At 37.0% G+C, this 20,594-nt stretch overlaps 1 protein-coding gene across 2 annotated transcripts; it reads left to right on the forward strand.

Annotated features, from left to right (window-relative positions):
* The first annotated feature begins 4,023 nt into the window (after positions 1-4,023).
* On the forward strand, positions 4,024-16,272 carry Snrk (SNF related kinase). Of its 2 annotated transcripts, XM_073956228.1 has the most exons (9): positions 4,411-5,587; positions 10,442-10,660; positions 10,727-10,902; positions 11,193-11,547; positions 11,625-11,759; positions 11,876-12,011; positions 12,161-12,266; positions 12,339-12,934; positions 14,788-16,272. In XM_073956228.1, exons 1-9 carry the CDS (start codon positions 5,355-5,357, stop codon positions 15,556-15,558), a joined length of 2,727 nt encoding a protein of 908 aa, XP_073812329.1. In that variant the 5' UTR covers positions 4,411-5,354; the 3' UTR covers positions 15,559-16,272. The 2 variants fall into 2 exon arrangements, with proteins under 2 accessions (XP_073812328.1, XP_073812329.1); XM_073956227.1 differs by having other exon boundaries at positions 4,024-5,587; positions 12,161-12,934.
* The last annotated feature ends 4,322 nt before the right edge of the window (positions 16,273-20,594 follow it).

The raw sequence follows: 20,594 nt of genomic DNA on the forward strand, positions 1-20,594 counted from the left end.
CATGTTATATACAAAAGGTAAACAAGCAATTCACAATAATGCGTTATTGTGAACAATTTTGACCATGGTTTAATAAGAAAGGTTAGCCAAAGCTTTTTGTCAATTTAAATTTTTTCATTCGAGTATGCCTAAAACTTCAAAACAATATAACCAAACTGTGTATGTGTGTGTGGTGTTTGAATAATATGCCAAACAATTTTAAAAACAATCGAATTCAATGATGTTTAAAATTGTTTTTAGACCATTTGTATGGAAGAAATTGGTGATAGTTGCATGGAAACAATCAGTTTATCATATTTACTACTCGATTATGTGGAGAAAACTTAACTCTTCATTCATTTTTCGCGTTTTTTATAAAATGCTCAAAAAAATGCATTGTAAACAAACCCACTTGTTGCTTTTATTTTGACGTTTTAGGAATTCAAGAAAAACAAGGGTTGTATAGATTTTTTTCATTTAAATCTACCTCTTTACTTATACCATGATTTTGACGTTTGGTGTGGTAAATGGCCCGATTTTTGTTATCATGTAACACCTTCTTAAGTACAGTACACATTGTCAGTTTTGAATGACGATTATTTGCAATTATCGATAACTGTCCAACCATCCAGCAACTACAAAACATTTTGCGGTTGCTTGATGAATGACAAAAATGAACGGCCACACTAGCAAGCAACAACAAAGCTGTCATTCAAAACTGGCAATGTGTACTGCACTTAAAGGAAATTCTAATTACATTTTTTCCGAAATACGTTTTTTTTTCTCCAAATTTAATGCAAACTTAATCTTTCTTTATGAATGGAATAAAAATATCTAAATGTAATATTTTTGTAGTTTAATTACACTAGCTTCGTTCCCGTACTTTTTAATGGTAAAACTCGTAAAAGAGAAAACTGCAAAAAATTTGTTCTGACACACAAGTTTTTTGAAATAGTTCGGGAACGGAAAAATGGAAAATACGTCAAAAAAACTGGGACAAATGTCAAAGTCGGCGTATCAGCCAATCAGACGCCGGCAACCATGTTACTATTTTTTTACTCGCCCAAATTTGTCGTGTAAAAAGTTTTTAAAGAGAGAGCTATTCAGCGCCATTTCAGGGAGTTGAAGTAACATGCGGCACTTTTTTATTAGTTTGTTTTTAAGTGATATTTACGTATGTAAAAACTAGTTTTTTGTTGGTAGGAACGAAATTGCTTGGTAATGGCAGTAAGACAGTTTGATCCGCATAACAACTATACTACCTGTGGATTTTAGTTGTCATTTTCAAACAATATATGTCAAATAAATCGAGATAATGCCCTTAATCATCGTATAAGTGTAAAGTCTAAACCAAGTTTCAGAGTACTATAGCCTTCCGTGTACTCATTTTGTAAAAATTTCTACAGATAATGCATTTAGTAGCTTCGTTCCCATACTTTTTAATAGTAAAACTCGTAAAAGAGAGAAAAATTGTTGTCACAAAAAAGTTTTTTCAAAAAGTTCGGGAACGGAAAAATGGAAAATACGTCAAAAAAACTGGAACAAATGTCAAAGTCGGCGTATCAGCCAATCAGACGCCGGCAACCATGTTACTATTTTTTTACTCGACCAAATTTGTCGTGTAAAAAGTTTTTAAAGAGAGCGTCAGTCAGCGCCATTTTTGAACTTTTAAGTTCTGGAACACAACTAGTGTAATTAGAAAAAAATAGTTGAGTGCAGGGATGCCAGATAAGTTTGGTCCAAAATGGGCACTTTTCGGGTGCCAAAATCGGCAAAAATTTTTCAAAATCGGCAAATTAAATAACGTTTATTTCAGTTCAAATTATTGCTATATTTAATAAGCATAAGTTAAAAAATAACATTTTAAGTGTAACAAAACAATTAACAATTCATAAACCAAGGCAATTATTCAAAATATGTATGAATATAAATGGTTTTACCATATGCATATGTAGTATATATTTATAAGTACGTGTATGTATATATGAAATCAATATATTTTCAATTCCGTCAAGCTAAACAAAACGTATACAAATATTGTCTTAAGAGGTTATTAATAAGGTGATTGTTTTTATACCCTCAGCATTTATGCTTACGAGGGTATATAAACTTTCATACGGGCAAAATGTACCTCATCGAAATAATGGTTTTAGACCCCAAGTATGTTTGGACGAAATAGCCTGAGAGGTGTAAAAACCCTTATGGCACCATAATTCTCGAACTGATCAACCGATTCCAAAAGTTATACGATGACCCAATGAAATGACTAGTGGGCGCGATATCTTTCGAAAAGATATAACTCTCAAAATAAAATCCACTTCCCTAATGGACTATGTCGGTCCATTCCATTAAGTCCCACCTCCACACATCGGCAAGTTCAAATGTCTAAAAATGGCCGCATAATTCTGAAAAGATCTTAAAAACATTCGATCTGTCCGTAGAAGAAAGTTTAAATTCACATAGGCTGAGGGTATACCTCTGTCAGCAAAGCCGACTGACACTTTCTTACTAGTTGTATTGGAATTTTGAAATGTTGGTTTACAATTAAATTAAATTTCTGTAATAAATATTTGAATTAAAGTTTTGTAACAAATCATTTTTAACAGTTATAACAGTTAGACTTATTTAATTTTAAGTAGTCTTTAGTAAAGAGAACTCCTTCCATCGAGTCCCTAACTAATCGATCTCGGTACTTGTTTTTATTTAAATTTACTTGGATAGAAACTCTTTCCACATTTGCTGAAGAATGTGGCAAGACTTAAACATGTTTATAAATTTGGACAAAATAGGAAATAATGATTCAGAACAAATTTTTGAAATTTAAACGTGAAAGTTCGCGTGATTCTTGCTTTTCGTTTATGTTTATAAAGCATTCGTATTCCTTCCGAAAAATGAATCTTGTGTGCATTTATTATAAAACTTTGATTTATTGAAGCTAGGCACTTAAATTTATTTTTAAAATTAAACCACTAACCTACTTTTCGACAATTTCGTTTTTGAACAATTTCCTTGACGTATATACTGAAGTACACGTTATAGTAATCAACAAAATTCAAACTGTTTTTATAAAATGTTAAAAAAATTATTATTATTATTATTATTATTAATCAAACTACTCTTGACAATATAGTCAATTCCATTACTTAAACGTCAAATGAAATCCAATGGATTTCAGATGAGTTTTCATTTGACGTATACGCAAAGGAATTGACAGTTGAAATCGAGTGGATTTCGTAAATGTAAACCAAGCATTAGTGCCGGTCCACACAAAGAGTAATTTCACTGAAATTTTGACAAAAGTAAAATAAAACGGACTGTTAGTTTCATTACAAATATTACAAATATTGCAAATAAGCAAAATTTACAAACACATGAAACCGTGTACACTTGAAATATGTGTTTGCATATTACTACTTATATAAGAACTGTTTCTGTTTATCTTCTTTATTGTTTTCCGTTTTTAATAATAAGGAAAATGTGTGCCACTTTTTGTGGTACTTTTTTGAAAGACTTGTGCCACTTTTTTACTGGAATGATACTTTTTGAAATTTTCCAGTGGTCACGCTGACGGGAACGCATTTCGGGGAAAAATGTTCAAAACGTGTTAAATGTGTAAAAACTTTTTAGTTCTAGAACGAAGCTTGTATGTCGCCATGTTGAAATCGTGCTAGTCTGACCATCGACTTATATGAATATACCTTGGTGTGAGGCATTCATGGTTGTTGGCATCAATCCCTCCGTGTTGTCAATCTGCATACCCCTGTACAGTCAGCTGTTTTCTCAGCGAATATCAGCCTTTTAGAACCCTTTCGCCTTTTCGAGCTATGTGTTCCTACCTTCTTTCTGTCTTTTTCTTTTAATATCGCTCATTATCGTCCATTTCCATTTTGTTACTTGTTTCGCGAAAGCGCGAGAGAGAGGAATGTTGATAAAATTTAGAGGAGGAAGCCAGTCGGCTGAAAATCGGCGGCGCGCCGCCGCCGCTCGTTTTCTTCGAGTTGAGCCGCCGCCGATTTCGTCGGCTCAAATCGGCTAAAAATCGCCAGTCGTCAAATCGGTAGAAACGGCGCGAGCCGATAATTGGTAATACCAAGCACAAATCGATCTTTCGATCTTTTGATTCTTACTTAGAACTCACTTGGATAAAATAATCGTTCGATCGAGATGACTCCTTAGTTGAAAATGGAACGTTTTAGTGTACAATGCTTCGCGTTTAACACTGCCGTACCGTTAGATTAACTGTATATTTCATTTTCGTGGTACGTTAAAAAGTTCTTCAAATCAAAAAATCGAGGAATCGATTACTCGAAAATCGACTTGCGTATCCCTATTTCCCCTGTTGTTTTTGCAACAAATATAAGCAGAGACCTGCGCCGTGGAAATTTGTCGGCGGCGGCGGCTTAAAGGTTCAGTGTTGACATCCCTATTTTCACTGTTTTCAACGAATGGAAATACAAAACGGAACAACGTCTGGAAGCAACGAAAATTAAATTCGTTGATTTCCAATTTCCAATTCCCATAGATAACTATTCCTGTCTCTCTCTCTCCGTTACGCGATTTATCTATTCCGCAAAGGGAAATTATCTTATCAACGAATTTTTTTGGAATTATGGGAATGCGAGAAGAGGACGGGCTATCGGAACAATCGGAGACTGGAGGAAACGGCAAAAATAAAATAAAAATAAAAGAAAAAGAAGTAGCTGAAAGCTGTGCATTGTAAACATAAAAACATTAGTTGTTAATTTGATCATGCACCAAGCACCAAAGTATGGATACATAGAGGATTTATTTGTGTCAGTGAAGTGAAGAAGAAAAACTAATTTCTCCATCAGGCCTCAGTGAAAATGTTAATTACATAGAAAATACACAAACAGATTCCAGCAAAGAAAGCAAACGGATGCAGAAAAAGAAGTAGCTGAAAGCAAGGCACAATTTGCAATAGAAAAAATACATTTTTCAGTTTGCAAGTGAGTGTGTGCATTTTAGAAGTGCGTGTGTGAACTAGCCACGCCGAAAAGGCAGACGGACAGACAGACTTACAGGGGTCGGTCAGTCAGTCCGTCAGACAGAAGCAAGAGCAATCAGACGAAACAATATCCATCCCAAACCTTGCGCAACAAACAAACACACACATACACCCCTTGTCACACATTCGCAACAATAATAATAACAATAAGTTAAAATTCCTTTACGCGTCGTGAAAAAAGTCTGTGACAAATATCAGAACAACAACATTAACCGCACAAACGACGTAAACGTAGTCAACAGTCTCGGTCTCGTTGCAACCAGCCACACGCGCTCCTCATCGTACACATTACATACATACATATATTAACACAATCCATTTGTGTTAATTGCTCTCTACATCTTGTGATATGCAACATCCCAGAACATTGGAGGCTTCGGCTGCTGCCCATACATCTGGCGGTGCTTCGTATGATGGTAAAATTGCTGGTCTCTATGATTTGGAGGAGACATTGGGTTCGGGACATTTTGCTGTAGTGAAATTGGCCAGACATGTCTTTACTGGAGCAAAAGTGGCCGTTAAAGTCGTGGACAAAACAAAATTGGACGAAGTCTCTAAGGCTCATTTATTTCAAGAAGTAAGGTAAGTGAATAAAAATATTGACAAATTGTTAAGTGAGCGACCGAACGTTTGATAAGATATTCATAATTAATTGATTGCATTTTTGCATTGCAGCACCCCATTAACGAATCACCCCACCCCCCCTACCACTTCCAAAATGAAGTAATCTATTATTGTTTACTGCTGGTATTTTGACTCATTTATTTCATTTATTGGGTAAAAGGCAAATTTTAATGGCCAAAATGTTCCACAAATGTTACAGCGAAACGAAACATGAAAATGGGGTCAATGTCCGTTTTTTGACAACTACAATGTGTAGTGTTTTCTTTTTTCGTTTTTTGCCCCAAAATGAAAATAGCAACGACAGACAAAATCTACTTATATAAACCACAAAAGTGGCAAAGATATGCTATACAAATTGCTGTTGTTGTTATTTTCATTTTTTCATAGATAAAAGTAAAAAAAAAGTTTATTTGCTTTTATTTTAGCTGGGTCGTCAATTGATAAAATAAATTCAATTGCCAAGAGCAAGGTCAGGAACGAACAAGTATTACGACATTACTTTTGAAAAATTAACAATTACTTTCGACGACATCATAGGTGTCATGAGACAATTAAGAGATCAGTGGTCAAGCATTGAAGACAATTAATATTGTAGGATTGGTTATAGTTCATTAAAAAAATAAGAGTAGATGACCTTATTGGTCATCTACTGCAGAGTAGATCATCTACGGCAGAGTAGATGGCCCCATTGTTCGTCTATTGTAGTGTAGATGGCCTCATTGTTCGTCTATTGTAGAGTAGATGGCCTCATTGATCATCTATTGCAGAGTAGATGGCCTCATTGTTCGTCTATTGTAGAGCAGATGGCCTCAATGGTCGTTTATTCCAGAGTATACGGCCTCATTGGTCATCTACTGCAGAGTAGATGGCCTCATTGATCATCTATTGCAGAGTAGATGGCCTCATTGTTCGTCTATTGTAGAGTAGATGGCCTCAATGGTCATCTACTGCAGAGCAGATGGCCTCATTGTTCGTCTATTGCAGAGTAGATTACCACATTGTTCGTCGATTGTAGTGTAGATGGCCTCATTGGTCATCTACTGCAGAGTATTGTAGAGTAGATGGCTTCATTGATCATCTACTGCAGAGTAGATGACCTCATCGATCATCTAGGGTAGAGTGGATGGCATCATTGTCCGCCTATTGAAGAGTAGATTGACCCATTGGTCATTTATTGCAGAGTATATGGCATCATTGGTCATCTACTGCAGAGTAGATCATCTACGGTAAAGTAGATGGCCCCATTGTTCGTCTATTGTAGAGTAGATGGTCTCATTGTTCGTCTATTGTAGAGTAGATGGTCTCAATGGTCGTTTATTCCAGAGTATATGGCCTCATTGATCATCTATTGCAGAGTAGATGGCCTCATTGTTCGTCTATTGTAGAGTAGATGGCCTCAATGGTCATCTACTGCAGAGCAGATGGCCCCATTGTTCATCTATTGCAGAGTAGATTACCACATTGTTCGTCGATTGTAGTGTAGATGGCCTCATTGGTCATTTATTGTAGAGTAGATGACCTTATTGGTCATCTTCTGTAGAGTAGGGGGCTTATTGTCCGTCGCTCACTGCAAAGTAGATGTCTTCATCGGCTATCTATTGCCGAGTAGATGGTCTCGTTGGTCACTGCAGAGTAGATGGTCTTATTGGTCATCTGTTGCAGAACATGTGGACTCATTGGTCATCTACTGTAGAGTAAATGACCTCATTGATCATCTGTCGCAGAGTAAATTGCCTCATTGGTCATTTAGTTCAGAGTAGATGGCCTCATTGGTCATCTAATGCAGAGTAGATGGCCTCATTGGTCATCTACTGCAGAGCAGAGCGTCATTTTTCGTCTATTGTAGAGTTGATGGCTTCATTGGTCATTTATTGCAGAGTAGATGGTTTCATTGTTCGTCTATTGTAGAGTATATGGCTTATTGTTCGTATACTGTAGATTAGATTGTTTTATTGGTCATCTACTGTGGAGTAGATGGCCACATTGTTCGTGTACTGAAAAGTATATGGCCTCATTGGTCATCTACTGCAGAGTAGATGGCCACATTGTTCGCCTACTGAAGAGTAGATAGCCTCATTGGTAATCTTCTGTGGAATAGATGACCTCATTGATCATCTATCGCTGAGTAAAAGGCCTCATTGGTCATATAGTTCAGAGTAGGTGAGAGTAGGTGGCCTCATTGATCATCTATTGCAGAGTATATGACCTCATTGGTCAGTTATTGCAGTGTAGATGGCCTCATTGTTCGTCTATTGTGGAGTAGATGTCCACATTGTTCGTCTACAGAAAAGTATATGGCCTCATTGGTCATCTACTGCAGAGTAGATGGCCACATTGTTCGCCTACTGAAGAGTAGATAGCCTCATTGGTAATCTACTGTGGAATAGATGACCTCATTGATCATCTATCGCAGAGTAAAAGGCCTCATTGGTCATATAGTTCAGAGTAGGTGGCCTCATTGATCATCTATTGCAGAGTATATGACCTCATTGGTCAGTTATTGCAGTGTAGATGGCCTCATTGTTCGTCTATTGTGGAGTAGATGGCCACATTGTTCGTCTACAGAAAAGTATATGGCCTCATTGGTCATCTACTGCAGAGTAGATAGGCACATTGTTCGCCTACTGAAGAGTAGATAGCCTCATTGGTAATATACTGTGGAATAGATGACCTCATTGATCATCTATCGCAGAGTAAAAGGCCTCATTGGTCGTATAGTTCAGAGTAGGTGGCCTCATTGATCATCTATTGCAGAGTATATGACCTCATTGGTCAGTTATTGCAGTGTAGATGGCCTCGTTGTTCGTCTATTGTGGAGTAGATGGCCACATTGTTCGTCTACAGAAAAGTATATGGCCTCATTGGTCATCTACTGCAGAGTAGATGGCCACATTGTTCGCCTACTGAAGAGTAGATAGCCTCATTGGTAATCTACTGTGGAATAGATGACCTCATTGATCATCTATCGCAGAGTAAAAGGCCTTATTGGTCATATAGTTCAGAGTAGGTGGCCTCATTGATCATCTATTGCAGAGTATATGACCTCATTGGTCAGTTATTGCAGTGTAGATGGCCTCATTGTTCGTCTATTGTGGAGTAGATGGCCACATTGTTCGTCTACTGAAAAGTATATGGCCTCATTGGTCATCTACTGTGGAATAGATGACCTCATTGATCATCTATCGCAGAGTATATAACCTTATTGGTCAGTTATTGCAGTGTAGATGGCCTCATTGTTCGTCTATTGTGGAGTAGATGGTCACATTGTTCGTCTACTGAAGAGTATATACCCTCATTGAAAAGTATACTGAAAAGTATATGGGCTCATTGGTCATCTACTGCAGAGTAGATGGCCACATTGTTCGCCTACTGAAGAGTAAATAGCCTCATTGGTCATCTACTGTGGAATAGATGACCTCATTAATCATCTATCGCAGAGTAAAAGGCCTCATTGGTCATATAGTTCAGAGTAGGTGGCCTCATTGATCATCTATTGCAGAGTATATGACTTCATTGGTCAGTCATTGCAGTGTTGATGGCCTCATTGTTCGTCTATTGTGGAGTAGATGGCCACATTCATGGTGTAAGAAAGAAGGTGATACAATAATAGCAACCTATGTCTTCATTTGCTGTCAAAACATATTTTTAATCAAAAATAAATAACAAATATTACGCTTCTATAAAAAATATCTGTGTACAACATCTTTGTTTAAGCTTCGCGAATAATATTTTAACGTTTTCTTCTAACTTTTGTGGATATTTCGCGCAAAAAAAAAATTGACAGCAAGTGAAGACTACAACCTAACGTCAACTATTGGATCACCTTGTTAAATTCGCCTTGGCCACATTGTTCGTCTACTGAAAAGTATATGGCCTCATTAGTCATCTACTGCAGAGTAGATGGCCACATTGTTCGCCTACTGAAGAGTAGATAGCCTCATTGATCATCTACTGCGGAATAGATGACCTCATTGATCATCTATCGCAGAGTAAAAGGCCTCATTGGCCATATAGTTCAGAGTAGGTGGCCTCATTGATCATCTATTGCAGAGTATATGACTTCATTGGTCAGTTATTGCAGTGTAGATGGCCTCATTGTTCGTCTATTGTGGAGTAGATGGCCACATTGTTCGTCTGTTGTGGAGTTCGTCTACTGAAAAGTATATGGCCTCATTGGTCATCTACTGCAGAGTAGATGGCCACATTGTTCGCCTACAGAAGAGTAGATAGCCTCATTGGTCATCTACTGTGGAATAGATGACCTCATAGATCATCTATCGCAGAGTATATAACCTTATTGGTCAGTTATTGCAGTGTAGATGGCCTCATTGTTCGTCTATTGTGGAGTAGATGGTCACATTGTTCGTCTACTGAAGAGTAGATAGCCTCATTGATCATCTATCGCAGAGTAAATGGCCTCATTGGTCATTTAGTTCAGAGTAGGTGGCCTCATTGCTCATATATTGCAGAGTGTATGGTCTTATTGGTCATCTTCTGTAGATTAGATGGCCTCAATGGTCGTTTATTCCAGAGTATATGACCTCATTGGTCATCTACTGCAGAGTAGATGACCTCATTGATCATCTAGGGTAGAGTGGATGGCCTCATTGTTCGTCTATCGCAGAGTAGATGTCCTCATTCATCAACTACATTAAATTGGATTTATTTATTGGTTATATACAATAGATTTGATGGTCGCACTGATCTAATGCAGATCATGTAGCATCATTTTTCATCCACTGAAATATACGCAACTCTTTTGTACTTAAATGCAAACTAGTAAAAAAAATATTTTTTCTTCTTTAATTTCAGATGCATGAAACTTGTACAACATCCCAATGTCGTGCGTCTCTATGAAGTTATTGACACCCAAACTAAGTTATATTTAGTTTTGGAATTAGGAGATGGCGGTGATCTGTACGATTACATTATGAAACATGATGGTGGACTAAGTGAACATTTGGCAAGAAAATATTTTCGTCAAATACTAAGAGCAATTACTTACTGCCATCAGTTGCATGTGGTACATAGGTAAGTTTCCGTTTGTTCTCCAATTAAGTTATTTTGCAATAATCTCCTTTATTATCCTTTTTGCAGAGATCTAAAGCCAGAAAATGTAGTATTCTTTGAGAAGCTGGGTGTTGTCAAACTAACCGATTTTGGTTTTAGTAATAAATTTTCTCCCGGACAAAAGCTAGAAACGTTTTGTGGCAGTTTGGCATATTCAGCGCCTGAAATTTTATTGGGTGATTCATATGATGCACCAGCTGTGGGTAAGTAGTTTAACCACAAAATGTTTAATAATGGAAAGCTGTTAAAAAACATGCTGCGTATATCTAAAAGATTAATACATTTATCAATGATCAACTCAATATTCATATGAGAAAATGTTATTTTGAAAAATTACAAGTATTAAAAAAATAAAAATAAATTATGTTTGGGGCTGCCAACATCACAAAATAGGACTTTTTAAAATCAGTAAACTGTAGGATGTTTTCCTTATACTACATATGTACTTCATAAGCTCCCTTTGTCTTACTAGCATTTCTTATCTCCTTTCCAGATATTTGGTCATTGGGTGTCATCCTCTATATGTTGGTTTGTGGTCAACCACCCTTTGAAAAGGCCAATGATTCGGAAACTTTAACCATGATTATGGACTGTAAATACAGTGTACCACCTCAAGTGTCACCATCATGTCGCAAACTAATAGCCTCCATGCTGGTACGTGATCCCAAAAAGCGAGCCACGCTCGAGCAAATATCGGCCGATGAATGGGTTAATGAAATGAGTACTGGAAATGATAATATGGATTCATTGCCCCTGATAAGTCGGGAGCAGTTAAGTGAAGAAGATCACGCTTTTATTATACAAAAAATGATTAATGGAAATATTGCACCTAAAGAGGAAATTCTACAGTAAGTACCTCCACCCATCATGCATTTAATCTCGAACCCCACAATTAAATTCTGTTTCATTCATTTTTATTATACAGGGCATTAGATAAAAATAAATACAATCACATAACAGCAACATATTTTCTCCTGGCCGAAATGCGTTTGCGTAAACGACGCGAGGAACAGCACCTCAAACACAATCCCCATTTGGCTTCAACGTTACAGGGCAAAAAGTAAGTTACCATAACCTAATCATGGAGACAAGCAGACATTTCTGGAACCAATTAAAATCCTTTCATTGTTTGTTTCAACTTAACATTTTTTCCTTCACTTATTTCATATTCTCAAGAAACATTGTTGGTGGACGTGCTCAAGTGCCGGATAAAAAAACTATTGGTGTTGGTGGGGGTATTGGTGGCAAACCAATGATGGTGCCAATTAATATTGTTTGTGCACCGGAGACAACGCAGAACGATTTGAAAACGGTGTGTTCACATTTCTATATCAATACATTGCTTCTTCTTCTATCTTCAATTATTTCAAAACACCATCCATACAGATTGGTAATTGACTTTAATGAACTGGACACTAATTGAATATGCATTTCTTTCCTTTTTTTATTGTGATTTTGAAGGACAAACGTACAAGAAAATGCAGCATTGTACGCGAAGAGGACGAAGAGGAGTCATCACATGAACTCTCATCCGAGGGTAATGAATTGAAAGTGGCTGTCACAAGACGTGAGTCAATATCTGATGGCCGTCTTAATCGTTCTGTTCAAGAGAAATGTTCTAATATTGTCTCCTCCACAGCCTCTGACACATCGGGTGGTGGTGGCGGCAGTGGAGGAGGCGATGCAGATGCCGTTATGGATACACCAACAAAGATGGTCGTATCAGTCGATGCTGCGCTGGCGCAAAAACTTAAACAAATCGACAAGGATACAACGGACGAGATGAATCGAATGGTTTGTAAACCGACACCAACAATGCCCGACAATGCTGCTGTTCATGACAATTCCGAAAATAATGCTGAAAAATCATCAGAAATGGAAGACACTTTGCGCGGTTTAAAGGAATTGGAAATCGGCAAACTGAAACATTTACCTGGAAATGCGCATAAAAATCCAGTACTGACACATAGACGACATTCAAAATTGAATAAGATACGAACACCATCGTGTAGCAGTTCAGAGGCATCGGATGACGATACAAAAAGTCGCAATAAAAAGAAAATCCACAAATTGGGCGGAGATACACCAACACGTTTTCGTATGCATCGGCGAGATTCACACGATGATTCGAGTGATTCACAGGATCAAGGGTTTCCCACAACCGGTACACATGGTGGACATGATTTAATAACATCCAGTAATGTTAGTAATAAACGTGAAGGGCAAAATCATCAGGTGAGTGAAAGATTATAAAACAAGTAAAAGAGTATCAGTCGGCCTTGCTAACAGAGATATACCCTCAGCCTGTGTATATTGAAACAATTTTTTCCCAAAAAAAAATTTTGTTTAGGGGTTTTTAAAAATTTTGGGCATTTGAGCCGACAAAAATGTTCATTAGGATTAGAGATCAAAAGTTTGGCGGAGGAAATACTAAAACGAATGGATCTACATTGACCATTATGGAAGTGGATATCCAGCCACTACATATGGTGCCATAGGGGGTTTTTACACCCTTCGGGATGTTTGCTATAGAAGTATGAACTTGCCCCTGAAAAAACGTTTACCATCGTAATTGAGGCATCGAATGCAAGTTGCTTCAACAAAAACAAAAGTGATACGACAGCAGGTGTTGAAGTGAACTTATCCGGAATTTTGTGTGGGAGGTACCGAATGGAGTGGACAAATATAGTCCATATTTTAACCTGATCTATATCTAGTAGATATATTAGGATGTGTACAGTATGCACCAATTCGGCCACTCCCTTCAAGAGTTACCGTATGAACAAATTTTCCGAACATTTTTGAACTTTTGTGGGAGAGGTACCTGAAGGAGTGGACCGATATGACTTATCTTCAACCTTAAACTATGTTTGGACAAAATATTACTAAGGCCAAATTTATGACCGAATCGGCAGATCCGATCGAGTGTTACGTTGCGCTCCAACCACCTCACATAGAATTTTTTGCAACTTTCAGACTATTTTCTCAGGAAGTATGGACTTGCCCCTAATGAAACTTGTACCGTCGTATGGAGGGCAGTCAATACAAGTTGCTAAAACAAAAATCAGAGCGATTCGAGAGATGGCTCTAAACTGAACTTTTCCGAAATGTTGTGTGGGAGGTACTCGAAGGAGTGAACCGATTGAGCCTATATTGAAACATCTAAGTCTGGTACACATTTTACGATGGGCAAAGTATGGACCAAATCGGTTACTTCCTTCAAGAGTTATCGGGCGCAAAAATTTTCCGAACATTTTCGAACTTTTGTGGGGGAGGTACCGGAAGGAGTGGACCGATATAGCACATCTTCGAACTTAAACTAAGTTTCGGCAAAATATTACGAAAGCAAAAATTTGAACCGAATCGGTTCATCCGTTCAAGAGTTATCGTGCGCACCAGCCAGACAGACAGACGGACGGACATTGCTAAATCGACTCCAAATTGTCTGAAACACATTTCGTCCAAACATACTTGGGGTCTAAAACGATTATTTCGATGAGGCACATTTTGCCCGTATGAAAGTGTATATACCCTCGTTAGCATAAATGCTGAGGGTACAAATATATTAGTTTAGAAGAAGAATAGTAGGAGGTATCATTGGTTATCTGCTGTAGTGTAGATGGTCTCTGTGGGCATCTACTGTACTGTAGATGGTCTCTTTAAGTATCTATTGTTGTGAAGATGGCCTCACTGGACATCTACAGTAGCGTAGATAACCTCTTTAGACATATACTCTAGTGTAGATGGCCTCTTTGGGCATCTACTGGCCTGGGTATATACTCTAGTGTAGATGGCTTAATTGGAAATCTACTGAAGTGTAGATGGCCTGGGTATATACTGTAGTATAGGTGGCCTCATTGGTCATCTACTCTATGGTAGAGAAAAATGACCTCATTGGTATGGTCTATGGTAGAGTAAATTACCTCATTGGTATGGTCTATGGTAGAGTAAATTACCCCATTAGTAGTACACTGTCGGGAATATTTCGTTATTGGTTTTCTATTAGAATGTAGACAACATATGTATCTATGGTTCTTATATATTTTCCTTTGCTCTTTCTGACCCCTTATTTCCTTTTTTTGTTGCAGCAAAACAAATCGGAGTCGGATACACGAAATAATAAATCATCTCACGCCCAAGGTGGTCATCATCATACTTCACACAAACAACAACAACATCATCATAAACACAATAAAACAACAAACAACAAGGATTGTGCCGAAAAAGTCCACAACTCACTGGCTGAGTCTAAAACATCGGCTATTCCTGTTAATCAAAATGTCACCAATATTCGGATACGTAGACGAATACGCGAAAGTCAATCACTAGATCGCATCACTGAGGCTCAAGAATATGAAATGCGTCATCAATATAATCATCATCATCATCGTTTGTCATATTCTGAAAGTGGAGAACGTTGTTCAATTACCGATCAACGGAATTCCTTGTTTAATTTGCACACTTTTCCCGAAACCAAGGAGGATGATGATGACGATGACCAGGAGGCTAGCAATATTTTGGATGGAGAAAATAATTCTGATTTTGCCAATCAAGCTGAACAGCTGAGGAATTCATTGAACACCTTAAAACTGATAGGTGGTATCAGTGGTGGTGGTGGTGGAGCCGGCAGTGGAGTCGATTACAACAATCATTCGAATAGCAGTAGCTTAAAATCATCTCATACTCATAGTTCCGCTAGTAGTAGCATTTATAAATTGAATTCCATAGAAGAAATTGATCTGATCATCAAAGAGAAGAGTCTAGCGAAGACCCTGCAGGCAACCAGTTCAAAATGCTTTGTGACCATAAGAAAAATACGCAAGTTGGGTAAATATTTCCCGGTGGTTAATTTTTCGTAATAGCATTGCTGAGGAGTGTAGAGACCCACCATAAAGAAGATGTTACAAGCAGCTGCAAGAAAATAATGCTGCTGAAATAAATGCCAATCTAAAAAACGCATGCTAAAGCCCAATAATCCCAAAATTTCAAGAGACACATACACGCGCGTCTTATAGCAACAACAAAACCAATCATGTACTAACTAGCATTATTCAGATGTGAGGGACGAAATGGTGAATTTCAATTTCAATCCAATGGTTTCCATTGCAGAAAATGACAAAATTGAATTGAAGATTTCACCAAAAAACAAAATGTTTTTTGCTCTTGCATCTGAGCTATATAAGAACTAAAATTAGTCATATATGAATATAGAAAATAAGAAACTAAGTTGAGTTATATAATTCCTTTTTTAACTTCTTATAAAAGCGACAAAACAAAAAACAAACTTTGCATCCATATTACAAATATGTTGTCTTGTGTATAACGTGTAAAACTTAAACAAAAGTAAAACAAACAAACAAACAACATATGAAAACTTAGACATTTATCGCCTGTTTATTAGAATTTAGTAAAGAGCAACAACAACAAATCCATAAAGAAAAAAAAAAACAAAAATTATAAATTATGTAAAACCACTCGTATATATTTCTAATACATTAGTTTTATTATTTTTTAATTTAAAGAAACCAACAACAAAATAAAGAACAATAATTTAAGTATAAATCTAAAAGAAAGCAGTATCTTCAAAAACACATAAAATAATTATTCTAAGCATTCATAAGAAGAAGAAGAAAAAAAAAAACAAACAAAACACACAACTACAGTTGTCATCTCACTTAAAACATCACGTACCTATCTGTTGATACCGTCTACGAGATTCTATCGTTCCCCCTTTTCCTTCACTAACAACTAACTCACTTCATCCAACCAACCATCCATCCATTCATGCCCATGTCTCGCCTGTCATTCAAACAGGAAGCAAAGCAAAACCTAAAAACATCAACAAAAATTTCTATGCAATGCAAATTTGTTAAGCGGCAAAAAATAAAATAACTAACAAACAAACATATTTCATGTAACAAGAAAAAAAAAATAACAAGGAAACAAATCAAAGATGGTTACATACCCCCACGCCACACACCACAAAGAAATTACATAAATACATACATTAAAGCAAAACAACAAGTAATAGTACACAATAAAAAAAAGAGAAATTAAAATATATATCTATATAGATTGATCTTAAAATTACAACAACAAAATGAATATTGATTTCCAAATACGCAGCCAAATGGTGGCCGTATATTCCTCTGGTACGGGATAATCTTTCATGATGTTTGAAAATTTTCCCAGGATTTTTAAAGAATGTTTTTATGGGAACTTTCTTCATGGCTCGTGAATTTTTAAAGAATATTTTTCACGGGACCAAAGCAGCTGGTGGTTTTTTAAGAATATTTTTCAAGGGACCAACACAGCTCGTGGATTTTTAAAGAATATTTTTCAAGGGACCAACGCAGCTGGTGATTTTTTTAAGAATATTTTTCTTGGGACTATTACGGCCCGTGGATTTTTAAAGAATATTTTTTTGGGACTATTACAGCTCCTGGATTTTTAAAGAATATTTTTCTTGGGTCTATTACGGCTCCCGGATTTTTAAAGATTATTTTTCTTGGGACTATTATGGTTCGTGGATTTTTTAAGAATATTTTTCTTGGGACCATTACGGCTCGTGGATTTTTAAAGAATATTTTTTTTGGGCTCGTGGATTTTTATATTATATTTTTCTTGGGACTGTTACGGCTCCTGGATTTTTAAAGAATATTTTTCTTGGGGCCATTACGGCTCGTGGATTTTTAAAGAATATTTTTCTTGGGACCATTACGGCTCGTGGATTTTTAAAAAATATTTTTCTTGGGACCATTACGGCTCGTGGATATATTTTTCTTGGGACCATTACGGTTCGTGGATTTTTAAAGAATATTTTTCTTGGGACCATTACGGCTCGTGGATTTTTAAAAAATATTTTTCTTGGGACCATTACGGCTCGTGGATTTTTAAAGAATATTTTTCTTGGGACCATTACGGCTCGTGGATTTTTAAAGAATATTTTTCTTGGGACCATTACGGCTCGTGGATTTTTAAAGAATATTTTTCTTGGGACCATTACGGCTCGTGGATTTTTAAAGAATATTTTTTTGGGACCAGCACTGCTCGTGGATTTTTAAAGAATATTTTTCTTGGGACCATTACGGGTCGTGGATTTTTAAAGAATATTTTTCTTGGGACCATTACGGCTCGTGGATTTTTAAAGAATATTTTTCTTGGGACCATTACGGGTCGTGGATTTTTAAAGAATATTTTTCTTGGGACCATTACGGCTCGTGGATTTTTAAAGAATATTTTTCTTGGGACCATTACGGCTCGTGGATTTTTAAAGAATATTTTTCTTGGGACATTACGGCTCGTGGATTTTTAAAGAATATTTTTCTTGGGACCATTACGGCTCGTGGATTTTTAAAGAATATTTTTCTTGGGACCATTACGGCTCGTGGATTTTTAAAGAATATTTTTCTTGGGACCAGCATAGCTCGTGGATTTTTAAAGAATTTTTTTCTTGGGACTATTACGGCTCGTGGATATTTAAAGAATATTTTTCTTGGGACCAGCATAGCTCGTGGATTTTTAAAGAATTTTTTTCTTGGGGCTATTACGGCTCGTGGATCTTTAAAGAATATTTTTCTTGGGACTTACGGCTCGTGGATTTTTAAAGAATATTTTTCTTGGGACTATTACGGCTCGTGGATCTTTAAAGAATATTTTTCTTGGGACTTACGGCTCGTGGATTTTTAAAGAATATTTTTCTTGGGACTATTACGGCTCGTGGATTTTTAAAGAATATTTTTCAAGGGACCAACATGATGAAAATAGATGGCAACCCTCATTAAGCAACATGAATGCTGTTGTAACTTCTTTCTTCTTCTTGTGAAAATCATTCTCTCATTCTCTCGTTAATCTTCGTTGTGTAAAGAAGCATAGAATATTACTTTTAATTTCAATAAATCTTTTCATATTATTAAAGAATAAAAACCAAGTTTTATCAGGTTATGGGCCCAGTTCACCCAACACTGGCAATTTGATTGAAAATTAAAAGAAATAAGGAAAGGAGAGAAAAATGAGTGCACCAGTTCTTCAAATAGAAAAGTTGGACGAGAACAATTATGACCTGTGGTCAATCCAGATGCGGAGTGTACTTGTCCATGGTGGCTACTGGAAGATAGTGAATGGAACAATCAAGAAGGAAGGCGATGAAGCGGCAAAAGCCAAATGGGATGCCGAAGACGAAAAGGCCCTAGCATCAATTTTCTTGGGAGTTAAACCAACACAGTTGGCTTATATAAGAAATTGTAAAACTTCACATGAAGCTTGGAAAAAGCTGGAGGAGGTCTATATGCCGAAGGGACCCATACAAAAAGTTTCCTTATACAAAAGATTGTTAAATTTGAAGATGGCGCCAAATGGTAATGTAGTGCAACATTTAAATGAGTTCTCGGAAGTATACGAGAAATTGCATGAAACCGGAATTGAGATTAAGGAGGAGCTTCTGACCATCATGCTTATGTCTAGCCTTCCTGAGGAATTCGACAATTTTGTGATCGCGATGGAAACGCGCGATGATCTTCCTACTTTGTCATCCCTTAGACAGAAGTTGCTAGAGGAGGGAAAGAGAAGACAAGAAAAAGAGGAAGAAACAACAAATCAAAAGGCATTCGTCGCACAACTTGCAAATTCAAAAACAGACAAGAAGAAGCAAAACGGCAAGAAAGGTTTCAAAGGAAAATGTTTCAACTGTGGATTAACGGGACATTATGCGAATAAATGCGAGAAGAAAAAGAACAAAACGCAGGCGATGACGATGTTGGCGGTGGCAGAGACAGCCGCATTAGAAAGCGAAAAATGGTATATAGACAGCGGCGCGACGTCTCATATGTGTAAAAGCAGAGGACTGTTTATGAACTTCAACGCACACAATGAAAGAATTGCGCTTGCTGGGGATAAATATATCAATGCCATTGGTAAAGGTGATGTGAACATATACACAAACGATAATGAAATTAGACTTGAAAATGTTTTATACTCTCCTGAGTTGCAAGCTAATTTCATATCTGTTAACAAGGCTGTCGACAGAGGTTTGACCGTGAATTTTGATGAGAAGAGAGCATTAGTGAAGAAACCAGATGGTGATGTCCTCTTGCAAGCAGAGCGAAAAAACAACATGTTTGTATTCAACAGCAACAAGTGTGAGAAATTGTTCGTTATGGATAATAACAATTTGGTGTGGCACAAAAGATACGGACATCTAAATTTCAAGAGTCTAAATGATTTGACCAAGAAATGTATGGTAAATGGAATGAAGATAAATGAAAATGTTATGGAAAATTGTGACACATGTATGGTCTGCAAAGTTCATGTATTACCATTCCCTAACCAGTCTCAAACGATTTCGAAGGAATTGTTGGAACTTGTCCATTCAGACGTGTGCGGTCCTTTTAGAACTACTTCGGTAGGAGGATCCAAATACTTTGTAACGTTTATCGATGACAAGTCCAGAAGAATATTTGTTTACTTTATGCGGTCGAAATCAGAGGTATTTGAAAAATTCAAGGTGTTTAAAGCCCAAGTTGAGAAGCAGACTGGATGCAAGATTAAAACCCTACGCTCGGACAATGGGCGTGAGTATGTAAATGCGAATTTTGATTCATATCTAGAAAAAGAAGGTATTACACGGCAGTTGACGGTTCCATACACACCCCAACAAAACGGGGTAGCAGAGAGGGCCAACCGCACCCTCGTTGAAATGGCCAGATCCATGATGGTGTATGCGAATGTGAAACCAGCTTTGTGGGCAGAAGCACTGAACACGGCGGTTTATATTAGAAATAGGTGTCCCACTAAGCAGCTGGAAAACAAAACCCCTTATGAAGAATGGTGTGGAAGAAAGCCTAGTGTTCAACATTTCAGGATCTTTGGAGCATATGCTGTTGCCTTGGATAAATCT

The sequence above is a fragment of the Musca autumnalis genome, unplaced genomic scaffold, assembly GCF_047663935.1.
Source record: "Musca autumnalis isolate F117 unplaced genomic scaffold, ASM4766393v1 scaffold_5, whole genome shotgun sequence".
NCBI classification, from domain to species: Eukaryota; Metazoa; Arthropoda; class Insecta; order Diptera; family Muscidae; genus Musca; species Musca autumnalis.